Consider the following 19,634-nt stretch of genomic DNA (forward strand, 5'->3'; position numbering starts at 1 on the left):
ACCCCGACTAGCAAGACAGTGTGATCACTTCCTGCTGCTATGACTCCCCTGACATAGTGGATTGAATTCCTTCAGAAATATGCATCAAATGAAATCCTTCCACCTTCGGATAAGAAAGAACTGACACACTCAGGGAAAAGAGGGCAAGGGAGTGAGAGAGGGATGGGGCTGGGGAGGGAGTTCCGAGCTAAAGCACCAGTAGATTTTATGTTTCTTGTTTACACATCTCAGGAACCCTAAATAACCTTGCTTTAGATGTGGCTTTGAACTTGTGTTCCTTCTGCTTGAGCTGGCATCATAGCCATGTGCTGTCACAACGGGCTGAGATTTTAGTGGTTTGTATTTTAACAGTAAACAGTGTAAGTTCAACTAGATTAAATTAGAAGCAACAAAACTGTGAGTCCTTTGCAATCTCCCCAGGCTATACTGTGTGGAATATATTTTCTTCCTACACATTTGAACAACTGAGATTCTCCCAAAAGAAATCACATGAGAAACCAGCCGCTTTACTAAATATCCTTTCTCTTGGGAGTGCCTCCGGTTGCTGACTAGACAATCTTTGTCTCGTGGATATTGGTTTACTTTTTCCTTTTTTTCATAAAAAGTCTTCAGGGATGTCCAAGCTTGTTCCTTGTGGACTGTGAATCGTCCTGCAGTGCTAACTGCACAGCAGACGATCTTCTGAAGAGAAGCACAAGTTCCTTTGCTTAGTGATCCTTTGTGTTGGCAATTCTGACATTTAGCTCAGAGAGCCAGTGTCTGCCATCTGCCCTGATGGACTCGGGAGCCAAGAAATCCTAACTCAGGTATGCATGGCTTTGATAATACAGGGGGATCCTATGATTCCTATTTTCATTATAACATGGGTTGTATTGAACAGTCTATTTCTATATTCAGTTCATTTGGCAACAGTCATTTGTTTTTGTTTGTTTGTTTGTAAATTACAATAATGTACCAGTATACTATTTCCCATGAGTAAGGAACTTGGGATACTAGAAATGCTAGTAGCAAAATGTTATTTCTAAGTCAAATATCATAAAGCAGCTTCTGAAATATGTATGAGACCAATGAATAATGGTTACTGTCCTAGTAGCCTAATAAATACTGCAAAGCATTTAGTATCCCATGACAGATATGTAGTTATTTTGCTTCATTATCTCATGGGAAACCTTTGAAAGTAACTTAAAGTGTACAATAATGGAAGAGAAAGTGTCTGATCAATCCACTCCTAGATGAAGAGGAAATGGGAAGGATAGTGGAGAGAATTGGGAGCAGGAGCAGAAGTATAAAGCAGGCTCAGTGCTATAATTACAGCATTCAAGAAGTTGAAATAGGATTTCCTGACTCTGAGGCCAGCCTCGACTATGTACTAAATTCTAGGCTAGCATGGGCTATAGGAGATCCTATCAAAAAGGAAACAATAAAGCCAAGTAAAGCTTTCACAAGCTCACATTAGCACCATTCCTAGCACCACTCTTGCACTAATTCAATCTGTGCATTGGTTAATTTGATTGAAGTAATTTTACTTCAATGTATGATAAACTTGAGACACAGATATGATTGCTTGATGTTTGATCAGAGTAGGCTTAGCCATAATTATAACACTTTCATTTCAGGAACAGTCTAAATGAAGTATAATTGAAAACTTTTAATAGAAAGTTTTACAAAGCTTACTGATGATTTCAAAACACGTTACTTCTTTATACTGAGAACGTGGAAATAATTCCTTAATCTTCCATTAAAGGCTTTGCTTATCCGCCCCCATATTAGTGATTCCTGTTGCTTAGTAAGAGCTGCACTATACACAGGTGAGGCGATCCTAGCTCTCCTCTGGGATACACTATCAGGTGTCATGCCCTTTGCCGGTGGTAATTTTCTCTGTGTCCTCCATCCTTGTAAGGGAATGCCTTCTGTCAGGCATCTTTTGGTCTCTCTGATTTAGAATATTTTATTGTCTTCTTAACTCACTAACCTGTCTGGTCCTGCATATATTTCTTTTTCTTCACTTAGAAACTAATTCTTTAAGGATGAGAGTAGTGTGTAACACAGATCTCAGAAGTACACAACAGCATATTAGTTCCACAAAGCAATTCCCAAAACAACTCAAATAGCTAAAAATTAGGTCACTCTCTGTTCAAAAACTATAACAATATCTCTGAAAGTCAAGGCTCAACACAGTAAATGTGGAAATGGCCATTCTGAGAGTGATAGTTGAAGACATTGGACCCTAAGCAGAAGTTGACTCAGAAATGCATAGACAAAACAGCTAAATTGCAGGAGCCTAGGAATCATTTGTGTGTGTGTGTCCCCATTCCTGCCCCTTTGGGAAAATATTTATCTCTTAGTGCCTAGAATGGTGACTTAGTTGTCCCTATGCTAAAAATGTGAAGGACATTGGGCCAAGGTGTTCTGATATTACTGATTATGGGAAGATTATGGGAAGAATGGAAAGACTTCGAGAGACAGACATACAATGAGGATGCATCGTTTCATGTGTTTGCAGCTACAGACAGTCATGGTGAACTCAACAGGTAAAAAAGAAGCACAACACACAGAGAGGGTAGGTTTTCAAGGCCATGTGCATGTTAACATTGTGAGCTATCATAAGGGAATGAGTACTTCTCAACCACTGAAAAGATGTTCCCACAGGAAGAATAATTTTTACAGTAGTAAATCTAGCACAACAGTGATGTATAAGGTTAGTATTTTAAAATTAATTGAACGCGTCACAATATGAGGCAACAATGAAAAAATGAAAATAGCAATACAATTTTACCTGAAGCAATATCAACAACATGCAAACACAGTAATAAATTAAGAGATACACGGCCTCCGTAGTGGAAGCTGCAGAGCACTGCTAAATGGAATCAAAGCCCTTTACAATAGGGCTCCACACCATGCTCAGGGCTTGGGTAGCTATTTATAAGATAGTCATCCTGTCAAAATTGATGTATAGACTCTGTCTGTGTACTATCCATTAAAACTCAATAAATTTGTTATAAAAAATTGCCACTTCAGTTCTAAAAGTTTCTCTGAAATATTGATATATAAAAGTTATGATACACTTGAAGAATTAAAAAAAATAACGATGATTCCTATCATTGGCTTTTGAGACACTCTAAATCTTCAGTAATTAAGGCAGTGTCATACTTGTGTGTGTGTACAGATGAGTAATCAATCGTTCGATTAGGAACAGACCATTCGTAAGTACTCAGTTGATGATCCCTGAAGGCAACAATGTAATTTGAAGGTCTTGTCAACTGTGCTAGAGAAAATGGCTGTTTGAGAATAGGCAGTAATGAGCCTATAGAAGATGCTATGCTCGGATCCTTGCCAGAGTCTTTGGATGTTTTCAAGGCACTGGGCACCGTCTGTTCCTCTCTGCCTGACTTATTACTGCTGACACATGCCCAAGTCAGTCCAGTGATTGCAACAGGAACTCACTTTGAAGACTCAAAAGTACCCAAAAGATTTACCAGCTACCCAGGCACAGCCATAAGTAGTAAAGTGCTGCAGTAGAAGACAGAACTGACTTTGTCCCTAGAAGGGGCGTTTCTGTGATGTAATGATGAGACCGGTCAAGATCAGTCTAGGACATCATCTGAAATTTTGATTTCTTTTCATTGTGTTCTTGTTTCTGTTGGACATTGTGAACATTTCCTTTATAAATAATTTGCAGCGGACTGTTAGCTCAAGATCTCCTCTTTGAAGTACTTAACTAGTACCACAGTACAATCAACACATATGCACACACACAGAGACACACACAAATATCGACATATAGATACACACACACACATACACACACACACTGCACACAGACATGAACACAAATGAATACATGACCTGAACCACAGATCTAAATGTGACAGCTCATCTTACAAAACCTAAAGAAGAAATATGGAAGAATGTTTTCATGACTTTGGATTAGGAAAACATTTCTCCAGACACATTTTATATTTTCTATAAAGTAAAACAATACATTTGGCATCAATTGAACGAACGCTGTCTAACAAAACAAAATATCACAAAGAAAGTGAGAGAATGCGAAGTTGAAAGCAGGCAAATTTCATGGGTGCCGTAGAAGGGAGAATAATGCCTAGGCGTAGATAAGAAATCATGTGTAACTGGAAAGTTACACCAAAGATGCTCTAGTGAGAAGAAACTGACTTACATTTTTAAGTGTTTGATAGTTAATAAGATAAATATAAAAGTAAAAACATTTTCAAAAGCTTAAAATTTCCTAGGATTAGGATCTAAAAATCTGTATATAAAATCATAAACTTTAGCATATTCAATAACAGAAAGAAGAAGCTGGATAAAGATGTATTCCACAATGGGAGCTATGATTTAAAAATTGAAGTCATGGTCTTCAAATGCACTAAAGTGTTTGAACTTGGAATTTGTCACAGTGAAGTAAATATATATTCAAGGCATCATTCCATCTTGCTTAGAGTAGGGTTTCACAAACACCATGTGGAGGATAATGAGTATCTCACCCCTATGCACAAAAATTGTCTGGAAGAAACAGAGAACAGATAAGTATTTTCTGAACAAATCTGCAAATATGAATTATTATGTAAAATAGAAGGTGCAAATATAACCTATGTCTCTAATTAAAGGTTACATTCATAAAGATAGGAAGTTTGAGGGAGAAGAAAAACAATTTACAGTATGATATTAATTCATAATTCCTAATTTTGTTCCGAATTCAAAGTATGTAACATTTGTATGCACAGAAATATGTGTGTGCAATATATATGTATATATATTCTATATTTTTATGAAAATAAAGTTAATCATTACTGAATTAAATCAGACAAGAACACAATACAGTTTCCTTAAAATAAAGAAAAAAGTGTGGAGATTCAGAAAACACACAGATAGGAAAAGGAAGGAAATGACACTATTTATCAGATGAGTCCAAGTGAAAGTTCTGATGTAAAAACTATCAACTGCACATTACAGAGGCCAGCGCTTGTGAGCTTCATTGTGTTAAGTAGCGTGGTGCCAACATATAGAGGGGAACTATCAGAGCTGCAGGAAGACTGGAAACATAACTGTGATGACATTCCCCCGCAGACAGCTGGCATCTATAACTTTTCAATAGGCTAATGGCACGTAATGACTCAAGGATATTGAAAAATATAATAACTGAAACTGAAAATTTTCAATATACATGTGCCCTCACAAAAACAATAAATTTGGCCAGTAACTGTGAAGTCTTAACAAATCTGAATCAAGAAGCAATCGCCTATGGAAACATCAATTATATATATATTCAATAAACATTAGTGTGTGTGTGTGTATATATATATAAAACAAAATTACTAAATTAATGCTCAAGCAATTAGAATTTTATTGAAATTTAAAAACCGACCTATATTTGTAAGGTTGCTCCGGAAAGAAGGATATTTGTGACTTAGAGAACTTTGTGATGGTAGTGACAGTTTCAGCACCAAGTGTCACTGATTGATGATCAATGACTGTCACAGGTCAATGAAAACTTTCAAAGGTCTTTATCACTACAAAGTACAGCAAAGGCATTTAAAAGCACCACATTCTAGTTAGAAGATGTATGCCTTGAATCCCAAGGAAAGTGGGATGAACATAAGAAAAAACTCAACACATTAACAAACCAGAATTCAAATATTGGAATCAGTGAAGATTAAGCTACTGAAGCAAAATCCAGACAAAACTACACTAGTATGAGAAACAAGGATAAAAATCCAGTGAGGGAAAAGGAAAGCTGATATCTATATACATATACAAAAAACGTCTCCAGGGGATCTTATCCCTGTATCAGAAATGACTCTACATAAAACGCTCAGAGAGAGATTCCAGTCCTGTCTAGACTGATTGGCTTGAGAGTAGCTAAGGAAGGGACCCCAATCCCCAGCCAAAGCCACTGTGTTTCACAGCCCCTGAAATATCACCTTCTCCGAGATCTACTCACTGTCTCAAGAAATGCAGGTTACTATAGAGCGCCAATGTGCCGTATTCAGAACATCGATGCCCAGAAGGAGAATGTAAATCACCTCACTTAAATACACCACAAAAGTGCTCCATTTTGATTATGCAATGCAGATACTAAAATAACTTTCAGAAAACTAAATGCTCTATTTTAAAATGCAATGAGCTCTCAGTGAAGGGACTGTCTTTTAAAGCCCTTGCTATAAGAACCTTGTGAAACAGCGTCAGAATGTGTCAGTTTACCACACAGTTACATTGATCCTCATTGCAGCTCATGCTAAGTATTCATTCAAGAAAAATCTAAACTCTATGCCAGCGGGAGAGAGAGAGAGAGAGAGAGAGAGAGAGAGAGAGAGAGAGAGAGAGAGAGAGAGAGAGAGAGAGAGAGAGAGAGAGAGAGAGAGAGGGGGAGAGGAGGGGAGGGGAGGGAGGGAGGGAGAGAGATAGAGGGAGGGAGGACAGAGAGAGATCAGCAAATAGAGAGGAAAGAAAGAGAAAATCGTGAGCATATACCACTTGTCTGTATTTCAAGTTAATGATATTGAGAATCAAAGAGATCAGACTGTGTTAAGAGAAAATTATAGCTGTCATATTAAATTTCAAACCAGGGGTCACTATAAAATGTTTTAATTTGGTTCTTGTTTTTCTGCTCCAATGCATGAAGTGAGTAAGCTCCCTCAGTGACTCTGGAAACCAGCCTGGTTCAAAAGTGATATTAGACCTCAGGGCACTGGGGTAAAACACACCTTCACAAACCCCGGAGTGATGAACTGTCTTCTCTGGCTGAGTACCAATTGCAGGTTAGCAGAACCCAGAATCCACAGTTAAGATGATGGGAAATCACCAACACTCCCCTCTGGCTCTCACTCAGTCAAAGGAAAATATTGGACAGCTTGAGGATCTTGGTCTTTATACATGTACTCCAGAGATGGTCAGGAGAGGCTGAGAAAGTGTTTGGAGCACTAGACATTGGGGCAAATTGCTGCCTGAAACACAGCTTGCAGAAGTGGTGCTAAGTGCCATTCATTGCAATGAAACCTCAGGGCTCGCAGACTTCCCCCTACGTCATGCCCGAGCACTGTGAATATGACAGAAATGGGTCAGTTCTCAGGAAACGGGCACCCGTTTCTGTGTCTTCTAAGCAGAGTCTGCCTGAAGGAACAATGGCGATGTTCTGTACCGGCTTTCACTAGAGGACGGCACACTTATGCAGAGAGAGAGGGGAGGGTAAAAGGAGGTGCACTAAGCAGTGTATTAAGCCAGTGATAAAATTCAGATTCCATTACACTTAAGGGCAGTGCAGTTTCTTTTCGAACCTCCCCCTGTGACACTCGTCAGTCCTGGTGACAGTGCACCGGCATCAGGCTTTGATTATGAGTCTTCATGTGAACTACTCTTTGGTGAGCATCCGTGCTGGGAGCCATAAGACTTCTTCAGGAGACAAGGCCTGAGAACAGCATGAATAAGTTCTCCTTTCAGCAAGGCCTGGAAGAATTTAATCAATTTTTGGCAAGGTCAATGGCTAGTTTGTTGTATATTTCTGAGCATGCTCCCAGCAGCAAATGTGTTACCTGTTCTCTTTGTTTTCCTTAAACAAATTGTTGCTGTCTGTCTCTAGTTTCACCTTCTTAGAGTCTTAGAGAAAATGGCTATTGCATTAGGAAAACTTTCCCCCATGATTCTCCTCTGGGTGAGCCAAAGGGGATGTTGTTTAAAATATACAGTGGGTCTGACTCAGCTCTTAAAGTCTTTGATGTTTCAAGTGTGACCATGAATTCGAGATTCTCAAGACTAGGATGCTGCCTTTCTAAGGCACCTTGTAACAAGTCTGAAAGAGTCACAGTGGTTCACAACATTACATATTTGCATAATTGTCCTGGAGAGAATGATTCTAACCACAGGAGTCTAAGAGTCATGCAAATGAAGAGATGATATCAAGACTTAATGGGAACAGCCTAAGAACAGAATCATAGAAACCCACAATGCCCTCAGTTCTATACCTGTGCCAATACTGTAGGAGCTAATGCTGTAGGAAGCAGAGAGGAAAGGGGCACGAGAACAAGGAATAAGCAGTGCCAACTATTAGAAGAAGCCTTTTAGTTATGTAGTTTACAGGATGGCAGGAAGAAACCTGGTGTAACCCCTACAGGAGACAGAGTAGTATAAGATAGAGAAAGTAGTGATTCAGCCTTGGCTGAGTTGATTGGGAGAGTTTAGATTTGATTAGAGCTAAAATTCTCTTTCACTTTGCATAATGATGTAATGGCAAATGTTGCCCTCTGAGCACACTGTTCCACCTGTAGGTGTGCCTAGTTGGAAAACTCCCTTTGTTGCTTGCTATTCTGCCTATGCTTCTAATATTAAGACTACAAATCAAGTAGGTAATGATTACCGGTCGGGAAGTTGAGGGACAGAAAGGGAGGAGATAAGAGAACAAACTGACAATTATTGTAATTGTTGTTAAAAATTAAAGAAACAAATATGATTGTAAAACTGTTCACACAAACTATTAAAACCATTTAAATATAAATGACTCAGGCTATCTGGGGCCACTTGTTTGAAAAAGGTGGTCAGACTTTTCTTTGTTTCTCTGATTTCATACATCCATCCCAGGTGATCGGGACCTCTTAAGAGCAAGGCTCTCAGCACATCTGGTTCCAACTGGCTAAGGGGAGGGGACTCCCGGATATGTGCCTTCATCAGTCCTACTTTGGTACCCAGCTAGAGGGGAATCAGGCAAGATTCACTCAGGTTTGCTAAACCTAAGAAACAGTTCTCAAGGAAGTTTCCAGTCTTGCTTCTGCAGAAAATGATTCAGGTTGATAATCATCACCAAGACATTTGCTTTCTCATGTCAATAATTAGTTGGCAAGCTTCCAAGAGCAGTCATCCATAAATAGGAAAATCTGTATTATCTCACAGTTAAAACTTCTGCAGAGATCGGTAGTATAAATAAATATATTTATACCTGAATAGTGCATTATATTCAAATATATAAGATAAACAAAAACCAGACATTTATAAACCAGTTTTAAAAATATGGGATTAAAAGAATATTCAGTAGGGATATAGGATGAGAGGAAACAAGAAAAATGAACTAGCTAAAAGGGAAAATGTGTAATAAAAAAGACTAAGTATAAACATATGCATTGTTTGACTATAGAAACTTAGATATGCATATATTTATTTTTAAGGCATAAAATACTTTTCTCCCTCATCAAGTAAATGTCACAGGACAACAGACAGAGAGAATCACAGGAAGCCACAACTGATCAAACCACAGTGAACAAGCAACTGTGTGGTGCCCAGCCCCAGCTGATACAGCTACAATACAACTCCTGTACCAAGGCTCACAGATAATAATAAAGAATGGGTGGAAAGGTTTCCAAGAGTCAGACTGACAGGACTTTTGCTGTGAGGTTTAGTGTCCAACAAATGTCAAAAGAAGTCTCACAGACATAACTACCAAAATAAAACCCTAGCAAGGGAGGGAGGGAGAGAGAGAAAAAAAAGAGAGAGAAAGAAAGAGGGGGAGATGGAGGGTAGAAATGGAAAAAGAGAAATTTTGTAATTATATTAAATTTCAAAAAATAAAAATAGTTTTAAATATTTTAAAAAGAAAAACATAGACAAAATAATGATGCCAAAATACATTTCAAGAGTCAACACTATTGGTTAGGAAAGTTCTTCTATTAACAATCAAATAAGCATCATTTTCAAATTAAAGCATTGCAGAAAAGTGAGCAAGTTGGAATAATGAATAAAGATACAGTCATGTCATGGCAACCAAGTCTCCCAAGCATATGAAAATGTAAAACCTGTGTGTCCCATTTTCTTCAGTGTCTGCATTGAACTGCTTTTGTTTCCTTCACCCCGTGGTCAGCCTCCAGTTCTTCCTCCCACCATGCTCCCAATGCCCTCCCCACTATTTCTAATACATTCCATTATCCCTCTAACTGTTTTGCAATGAGCAAGGTGGTTAGTAGCCTAGTGATTAACTGTCCAGTGCCTTATTTGGGGGACATTGATTTAAATAGAACAAGTCATATTTCTGGAAGAGAAATATCTTTTATTCAATTTTATTTTATTTTTGTAAGACTGAATAGGAATTTACTTGTGTGGAGGAAGAGATATTTCCTACAAAATTTAAATGTATCCTATGGTAGGCCTCTGGTTTCCCACCCATGTTGCAATCAATATAAAGGATGAACTATAGGCTTCTGTTCTATTTCTCTTCTTCTATCAATACCATACTATAAACACTCTCATCTTATACATGCCTAAATGCCCTGCAGCAATAGCTGCCACTGTCCTTGTGTTCTGACAAGAATCCTGGAATGCAGAAGTTTAATCGCCATGCCACCATCATTCTTGAAGACACATAAAGGTCATTTATATATTGGTAGGATGGAAAAAAGAAATAAGAATAAGTTCTTTATACATTTTGGAGATCAAACCTTTGTCTGATGTGAGGTTGGTAAAGATCTTCTCCCATTCAGTAGGATGCCTTTTTTAAAAGAATTCAAGAAATTGGACATGAAAATTCTAATTAACCCAATTAAAAAAATGGGATACTGAATTGAAAAGAGAATTCTCATCAGACGAAGTTCAAATGGCCAAAAGACACTCAAAGTCATGTTCAACCTCCTTAGTGATCAGGGAAATGCAAACCAAAACAACTTAGAGATGATACTATCTTAAACCTGTCAGAATGGCTACAATCAAAAACGCCAATGATAGCCTATGCTGGAAAGGATGTGGAGTAACGGGAACACTCATCCATCGCTGGTGGGAATGCAAACTTGTGCAACCACTTTGGAAAGCAGTGTGGCAGTTTCTCAGGAAATTGGGAATCAATCTACCTCAGGATCCAGCAATACCACTCTTAGGAATATACCCAAGAGATGTCCAATCATACTACAAAAGCATTTATTCAACTATGTTCATAGCAGCATTATTTGTAATAGCCAGAACCTGGAAACAACCTAGGTGCCCCTCAATGGAAGAATGGATAAAGAAAGTGTGGAATATATACACATTAGAGTACTACTCAGCAGTAAAAAAATAATGACATCTTGAATTTTGCATGCAAATGGATAGAAATAGAAAACACTATCCTGAGTGAGAAAACCCAGACCCAAAAAAGATGAATATGGAATGTACTCACTCATTAGTGGACTCTAGCCATAAACAAAGGACATTAAGCCTATAGTTAACAAGCCTAGAGAAGCCAAATAACAAGGTGAACCCAAAGAAAATCATATATAGATCCTCCTGGAAATTGGAAGCAAACAAGATTGCCGGGAAAAAGTTTGGAGCATGGGGATGGGGGTAAGGGTGGAGGTGGGGGTAGGGGAAGGGGAGAGGGGGAGAGAGAAGGGAGAAAGGAAAGACTGGAGAGAGCTTGGGGGAGTGGGAAGGTGGAGATGGAGAAAGAGAAGATATAGAAGCAGGGAAGAAGATATCTACATTAAGGGAGACATTTTAGTGTTGGCAAGAGACTTGGCTCTAGAGGAGATTCCAGGTGTCCACGGGGATGTCCCCAGCTAGGTCCTTGGGCAGTAGAGTAGAGAACTGGCCTTGCCCCACTACCACACTGATGAATATCTTGAATATCACCATAGAATCTTCATCTGGTGGTGGATGGAGATAGAGACAGAGACCCTCATCAGAGCAACAGACTGAGCTCCCAAGGTCCAGTTGAAGAGCAGATGGAGGGAGAAGATGAGCAAGGAAGTCTGGACCACGAGGGGTTGGTTCACCTACTGAGACAGTGTGCCTGTTCTAATGGGAGCTCACCAAATCCAGCTGGACCAGGACTGAATGAGCATGCAATCAAACTCGACTCTCTGAATGTGGCTGACAACGGGGGCTGACTGAGAAGCCATTGATAAAGGTACTAGGACTTGTTTCTACTGCATGTACTGGCTTTTTGGGACCCTAGTCTAATTGGATGCAAAGCTTCCTAGGCCTGGATCTAGCTGGGAGGGCCTTGGACTTCCCACAGGGCAGTGTTTTTTGCCCTCTCTTAAGGAGGGAGAGAAAGGGAGGAAGCTGAGTGGGGGAGCGGGAGGGGAATGGGAGGAGGGGAGAAAGTGTAAATTTTTTAATGGAAAAAATAAATAATAATAAAAGAAATAAAAATAAGGAATTTGTTCCATGAATGTATGTTACACTGTTATTAAAAGAGAATTTGATAAGATAACAGTGAACAGCCTGTTAAATCAACATGTGGTATGGGGGGTGATTATAAAATGTGGTTTCCTCTTCCTCAGGAAATGTGTGTTAAAATGTTAATTAAACTTTAGGCACAATGATCCGGCTTCCTGTCTTTGCACGCTCCTCTCCATCGTTGGCCTGATTAGCTCTGAGGATGCTGGGGTACTATGTGAAGACCTCACAACTTGATAGAACTGTGTAATATACTTAGATATGGGGAAGTAATCAACTGTGAGCCCTGATTACCATTCCCATTCGGTTTCTGTTTACTGTGAGGTTAGCGTGGTGGATGGGAGAAGGCACCATCCCAGTGGTCAGGGCACCACCAAGCATCTAACTTCTTAACACTGCTGTTCTGAAAAAGTGTTACATACATTCATCACAGTGAGGGTCGCATGAGACTGCTCACAGTTATTATTGCTGTTGTCGAGGCTATTATTACTATCATTATGTAACACTACAGAAGCGATGGTAGGAACATTTCACATTGACAAGCGAGCAATTGTCTATATCATCTTTAAGACGCATGAATGGAGGCTGAAGTATTTTCTCCATCTCCACTTTCTAAACCCTTGAAAAACAGAATGACCACACTTGGAAAACGTTAAAAACAATAGCTTTCCCAAGGGATCAAATGCAGACTGCTACGCCAGACAAACATCAGAACTGTTTCTGCAGCAAACACTTTAGCCCAGTCACCAAGTGCTTTGTCCCAAGAGCAGGCTTTTCATAGCCAGATACCTAGAACTTTCTGGAATCTTCTGTGAGGAAATTAGAACAAACGAGGAAGGTCATAACTTCTACATTTACTTTAACTTCTTCAGGCTGCTGATTCTTCCATATGTAGAAAACTAAAGACCATGTCAATGACCATCTTAATGTGGGAAATACACATCCTGTCATAGAAAAGTTATGCAGAGTTAAAACACTTTGATGTTAAAATAAACACTACATTTTAAAGAAAGAACAATGTTCAGCCAAAGTAGGTCTTTATTCTCCCAAGATTAAGTGGGTTAATGGTATAAAAAGCAAAGCTCTGGCTTCCTCAGATGCAACAAAGATTCTTGTTATATCAGCACTTGTTAAATGGAGAACTTTGTTCCAATTCCCAGCCAAACAGTCACCTATAGCAAGTCGAACTTAAGTAGGCAGATTTTTGATGTGACCAGAGATAACAGTCCTGTGCCCTCAAATGTAAACTTTCAGCATATTTAAGTTGTGCACAAACAGACGAAGAGCTAGACTAAAAGGAGTATCTTCCTGGTGAGCCATCTCAGTATTGCACTGCCTTCAGACTCACTCAGCAGATAAAAATGATACATATCAGAACTCCCTGGGGTTACAATAAGTAATAAGGAGTCAATAATTAGTAAATGCAAATGTGAGTTATTAGCTCATCTCAAAGATACTTTCCATCATAACAGCAAGATTTTTCTAATTGTTCTATACTTACAAGTAGGAAAATTTAATGTGGTGCATCCAAGTTCTTTCTTTGCAATGTTTGGAACTCATCCTTGTTTTTCTTTCCCTGTCTCCAAACAGAAATGCAAGCTTAAAAATATCAAAATTTACCATATGGAAGTACTATTTCATTTATGCTATTTAGTAGTTTCCATATTGCTGCTATGTTTCCATTTTTCTACAAAAAAAAAAAAGGAAAAATAAAGCAAATAGTTTGCCTAATTTTTTTTCCAGCTCTGGAAGAAGCAGTGACATAGGAAAAAAATGCCTCATCTTTAGGAAAACAGCAAAAGGCAAAAACAGAGTCATGCACAGAAGCGGCCTTGCACAGTGGGGTTGAACTCCAAGAAGGAAATTGATACTTCCTGGATGAAAATGGAACAGAACCAAGACATTATAATGAGAGTTATTCGGTGCTAGAGAAGACCCCTTAAAAATGGTGCACAGTTGATTCCCAGCATGATCATTACAGGCTATTTTCTTTGTTCATAGTCTCAACATAAATGCCTTGGAAGAGGCAATGATATTTTAAATTTCTCATTCTCTTTTGTAATTTTTCATTTGTTTTTCTTTCTATTCCAGATATGGGAGGATTCCTGGGAACTCTTCTTTTCCCATGTCTCTAGAGGAGAGCTGTGAAAATGCATTATGTACATTTATAGAGGACACAGAGAAGGAAACAGAGGAAGACTCGGGCATCAGCAAAGGAAATTACCTGTGGGCAGTTGCTCCATGTTCCCCACTCAGACATGACACACTCGCTCGGACAGAGCAGGGAACAGGCCTGGGTTTCTGGGGGAGCATCTTCCTGGTTGCACAGCCTCCTGTCCACTGCCCCTCCTTCACTGTCCGCAGTATTCACACACCTGTGGGTGGTGGAGATAACGATAAATACATGTAAATTAGGACCAGGAGATGAAAGAGGAAAACCAAACCAATAGCCTGATCTCCTTCATCCAGTGATCTTTTATTGAGTGAGAACTCAATAAGGAACTCTTGATACAGCAAGTAAAAGAATTGAGAAATGTCACAGGTAGTGGCTGTCTTGTCTAGTGCCCATTCTCCAAAGATGTAGAGTATAAACATAAAGGTCCAGCACCAAGTGCATATTCCTTCTATTTCTACAAATCTTGTAAGTTTCCTTCTCCAAATATGGAGTAGATGACTTGGTTTAAGATAGAACATTCATACTTCCCGTGGCTCTTGTAAACCTTTCTCAAAGTCCCTAAACCATCTCCATATTTATATCACATGCTGTAGGGGATAAGAAAATAATGTGAAAATAATCAGTCATTAATAAAGGTATTTGAGTTTTGCATGTCTATATGGGATGTGGCCATCACAGTCAAAGGGTAATGTGCAAACAATGTCATGGCCCACAAAAGCCCAAGGATATAGATTACACCTGTGTGGCCAACATAGCCTCAACATCGACTTTGAGATAAAGTACACATAATGACGTCTGTCATCATATTCTGGGTACACACAATGAGAATTCAATCATATCTAAATCACAGCATTGTATCCAAAATGGTGTAGTAAAATACATGGACATAGCAGATGTGTCAGTGGTGTATAAATCAGCTCATTCTGCTGGTTGGAAAGTGTGTAACAAAACTGGTTGAAAGTTTCTACTCCACATAACCTGGCAGACAAACAGAAATGTGTTAAGCTCACACTAAACAACCCACAATCTGGATATGCTTGCAGTGGTAGTATTCATACACAACCAAGCCAGGAATAGTTCAACCCTTCAATACTATATAACAGCTGTACCTACTGTTCTAAATTGCATTGACTCCAATAAAGGGTGAGAATGCACGGACTTTTTGGTACACATAAGGGCATGGGTGGCACAGATATGCTGTGCCACACACAGTCTCTATACTCTATGATAATTCTTTCATATAGATTTTTAATGTGAAGCAACACTAATTTGTGGCATCATCATAATGGTTACCCTTAAAAGAATGGTTAGTGACTAACAGGGGCATAGGCAATCTTAGAAATATTTTGTTTTTCACTTTTGGCTTTGGTTGTATTAGTGCAGTAATGTCATGAAAACTTACCCAGCCATATTTCCATAATATTGCCATTTTTCTGTATTTGTATCTTAGAAATTCATTTTAAATTTACCCTGTCTCCAAATACTAAAGATACATATTCTATAAGCCAGGTTTGTTTGATAGATGTCAGAAATTATTTATTGTCAATATTTACTGATTCAGTCAACTTTTTTTTGAGTCAAGGTCTTATGTATTTCAGGACAGCCTTTGAACTTCTAATGACCACAGCTTTATGTCTCAAGTACTGAGGATTAGAAGTATGGCCTGCCTTATTTAATAAAGAATTCTGAGGGTTATGATGGTATAAGAATCTAGTTACTGAGGTACAAAACCGGAAGAAAATTAGACATAGTTGCTATATTTGTGAGTGTTTTGTTCTAGTGATAGCAATAAATGTGAAGATAAAAATGACAGCAATATCCAGATGGTAGTGCACACTTAATATCCCAAGACTTAAGATATGAGGCGTGAAGATTGTGACTTTGGGGCTGTTTGAGGTCAGCCAGAGATAGATAGACCAGACAAAAGGCATTTGCTGGTCTAATACTGCCAGGTACCAAGGTACTCAATCCATTCTAAGAGTGATGTTCTGAAGCCCTGTGGTGCCCCCTCCTCCCCAAATATGCTTTCACGAACAGAGTTTCTTTTAATACATTAAAATAGAAAAAATCTATAGGAAATGGTGTGGAAAATGAAACAAGCTGTATGAGTGAAGCAATAAAAATCTAAAGATTCTATTCAGGAGAGTCACAGAGCATGGTGGGTAGAAGGAAGAGTAAGTAATGTCTGCATGGGGGGAGGCCTGGCACAAAGTCATCTCTAACTTTCCATTTCTTCTGAGCTAAGAGCCCATAGGAGAAGGAGGGCCCTTAGAATGGCTTCAGAGTCTTTCACAGGACAACCCGAGGAAGCTAGAAAGTGTATTCTACTTGCTTTCTGGAGTTTCTTCTTATTGTGAACCGACCTTCTTCTAATTCACTTAGAAAGACAAGACCTCTAGCAAACGATAGCCAGCGGGCATGGGCATGCTTTCTGTTCACTTCCAATATGCCACAAAAGCAGTAATAAAGGAATTGCTTACCAAAACATAATTAATGATGGAGATAAGAAGAATCCCATTATGCTGTAGCTACACGTTCCACTTCTTTTCTCTCTACTCTTGGAGACCCCGGGGAACAAAATGTGTTCATAGTAACGGGGTGCAGAAAGGCATATTTTCCAACTACTGGACACCAGATACCAAGTATTTGCCACAAATTAGATGGTTCATATTGAATAGTAAGCCTTTAGGAGGCAATAATGAAAATAACTACATTTATATTACAGAAACCTCCCACAGAAAATTCTATAATTTGTAGGGGATGGGGTGTTGTGGTGAAGATGGGGTCAAACACTAGCAGGGTTGTGAAAATGTGTGCCATGGGTATCTAGCCCCTCAGAGGCCCTGTGTAACGCACAATCTGGTGATTGTCCCTCTCCTCTCTACTCGAGTAACTGAAGGTTTACTATCTAGAGAAGTTCCCAAATGCCCTTAGATTAGGACCTCTCAGCACACTGAAGGACCTTATACTTCATCAGGAATTTCAGCAGATATCTACCTCCTAAAAATAATAACACCACTAACTCAATAGTTTAATCAATAGAAAGTTATCGTCTTATGACTGAAGAGAATAGGCAAACAGAATAGATATCCCAGTGCCTGAGTGTAGATTCAGGGGTTGCACTAGAGATCTTTCTTTCATTTCTCAGGCTCCAAAGGCCATTGTCTTTCCTCTGGGGGCACTTTCTCCCCCTAAAAGCAGAATTCTCACACTTCTTCATATTGTCCTTCTGTTGCCATGTCTTCTTTCTCACCTCCTCTACCGTTTCAAAGTCTCTGATGAACAAACTATGCCCACCAAGACAGCTTGGAACTGTTGTCCCACTGCAAGGTCTTTACCATAATCATGCTTGACAGCTATCCTTCTCATAAAACACATATCACACCCCAGGAATTGGAATGCAGACGTCTTTGAGGGGCTCCCATTCTCTCTGTCAAGCTAGAATCCTTTCACTGTGCTCCCGGAATACTGGCTATTAGAATTATCTATTTTATTCATGATTGAAGAAGAAGTATTTCTAGCGATTCTGAGCAGTCCACAAGTAAAAACTTAAGAAGACCGAAACCGAAGGTGTTCCTGGATGAAACACAGTAATCGATTATATATCCCACGCCATCAATTTTCTTGCCCATCTCCCCATCAGCAATCACTCACTTCACTCAAAAGCTGCACAACTGCTTTGAGGCGGTTTTTTTGTGTTGGCTGTCAACACTTCCTGCCTTGTCTCTCATCAACTGTTCTGTCTTGAACCCCTTTAGTCATGCCTCTATTGTGATTGCAGATCGCCCTCTTATCAGAATCGCTCAGCGACTCCCCACCGCCAAGTTCAGGGGTCACTGCTTATCTCAGGGAGCTCAGTGGCACTGGAGACAATTGACTACTGCATCTTTCTTTAAAAATAAAAAAAAAATCTCCTGCTTGCCTTCTTACTTTGTTCGTTTTCTTCTTGTTCCCTTGGATATTTCTCAGTATCAGTTTTAGAAACATTCTCTTTGAATTTTTCTAACTTACAAGTGTTAGAGTTACCCAGGGCTCAAAACATTATCAGCATATATTGACTTTACAAGCTAATGGCAGTGAAATTTATAACCTTAATCTCTCCTCTGAATGCAGCCTATAATAGATCAGTGGAAAAGCTAATATCATATCTCAAATTTATCAGGTTGGAAAGCTAACTTGTTTTTGTGTCAAGCCTGATTCTCACATTTCTCAATTCAACAAATGGCACTACCATTCCTTCTGTGGATCAGGCCAGTTAATAATCATTATCTTTCCTTCTTTCCCATTTTATGGCCATTTAAGCATCATCTTCGATGTTTCGTAGCACTGAAATTTATTACAAAGTTGACATTCTCAGCAGCTTTAATTTTATTAAACCAAATTCAACTTAGAGCCTCTTTCTTCTGGAAGTCTTTGCTTCCATCTTTCTGTCCCCTTCAGAACCTTCTCTGTACTTCCCTAGGTAGGTTCTTTTAGACAAGTGTAAATGCAACCTCCCCTCTACCTGAAACCTTTCATAGCTTCATGCCTTCAAAGTCAGAATGATGTCCTGACTTTGCCTTACTTAAGAGTGCAACATGGTTGTCACACTAGTGCCAGGCAATGGGACATCTGGTTATCCTCCCATCAAGACAGGAAGCACTTGTTTTCTTGGGGATTCTCTTTCACACCCAGGCAGCTCTGTCATTACATTCAGGTTCCTGCCCAAACTTCACTTTGTTGACCAACCTCTCTAAAACAGGACCTCTACAACTACAAACCCACTTTGGTTTTATTCTTGACATTTCAAAGACAAGTCACTACATTTTATATTTATTTGTGGTTATTTTTGTCAGTTTCATTTTTCCTTGAGGAAACAGATATTCCTTGTTCACTATTTTATTTCCTATACCCAGAACCATGGCTGGGACATAGGTAGCAAATAATCATAAACACGGCTTGAGCTTAGAGTTATCACAGCCATGAACGAAAAGTAAAGCAGTATTCTAGCACTGAGGTTGTAAGAAAGGGAAGAGATAATATGTTTCACTCATTGTAACCATGTCTTATTAAGATCAATAACAGTTTGTAGTCCAAGGTGCCTGGAAAATTTGGTTCACACTTTGTATGTGACATTAACAGTGAGCATATGCTGGTCAGTTAGGGCCACCATATCAAACAGAAATACATCATGAGAAGGTAGCACAGGCCATACAGATGTATTTCCTTCTCATTGTAAAATCTAGACATCTGAGAGCAAACTGTTAGCAAGTTGCTTTCTTTCCTCCAGTGTCTATGGACTTTCCTATGCATGATTCTGTGTCCTTATTTCCCT

General features: G+C 39.1%; 1 protein-coding gene across 1 annotated transcript in view; it reads right to left on the reverse strand.

The window, feature by feature from the left end:
• Thsd7b (thrombospondin type 1 domain containing 7B) overlaps positions 1-19,634 on the reverse strand; it is an 863,852-nt gene that overhangs the window by 67,165 nt on the left and 777,053 nt on the right. Inside the window, exon 17 of the mRNA XM_050147880.1 lies at positions 14,369-14,519. Within this exon, the coding sequence (XP_050003837.1) occupies positions 14,369-14,519 (151 nt within the window). The remainder of the gene's footprint in view (positions 1-14,368; positions 14,520-19,634) is intronic.

This window comes from Alexandromys fortis, unplaced genomic scaffold (genome assembly GCF_014885135.2).
Source record: "Alexandromys fortis isolate MF-2015 unplaced genomic scaffold, M_Fortis_MF-2015_v1.1 scaffold_58, whole genome shotgun sequence".
NCBI classification, from domain to species: domain Eukaryota; kingdom Metazoa; phylum Chordata; class Mammalia; order Rodentia; family Cricetidae; genus Alexandromys; species Alexandromys fortis.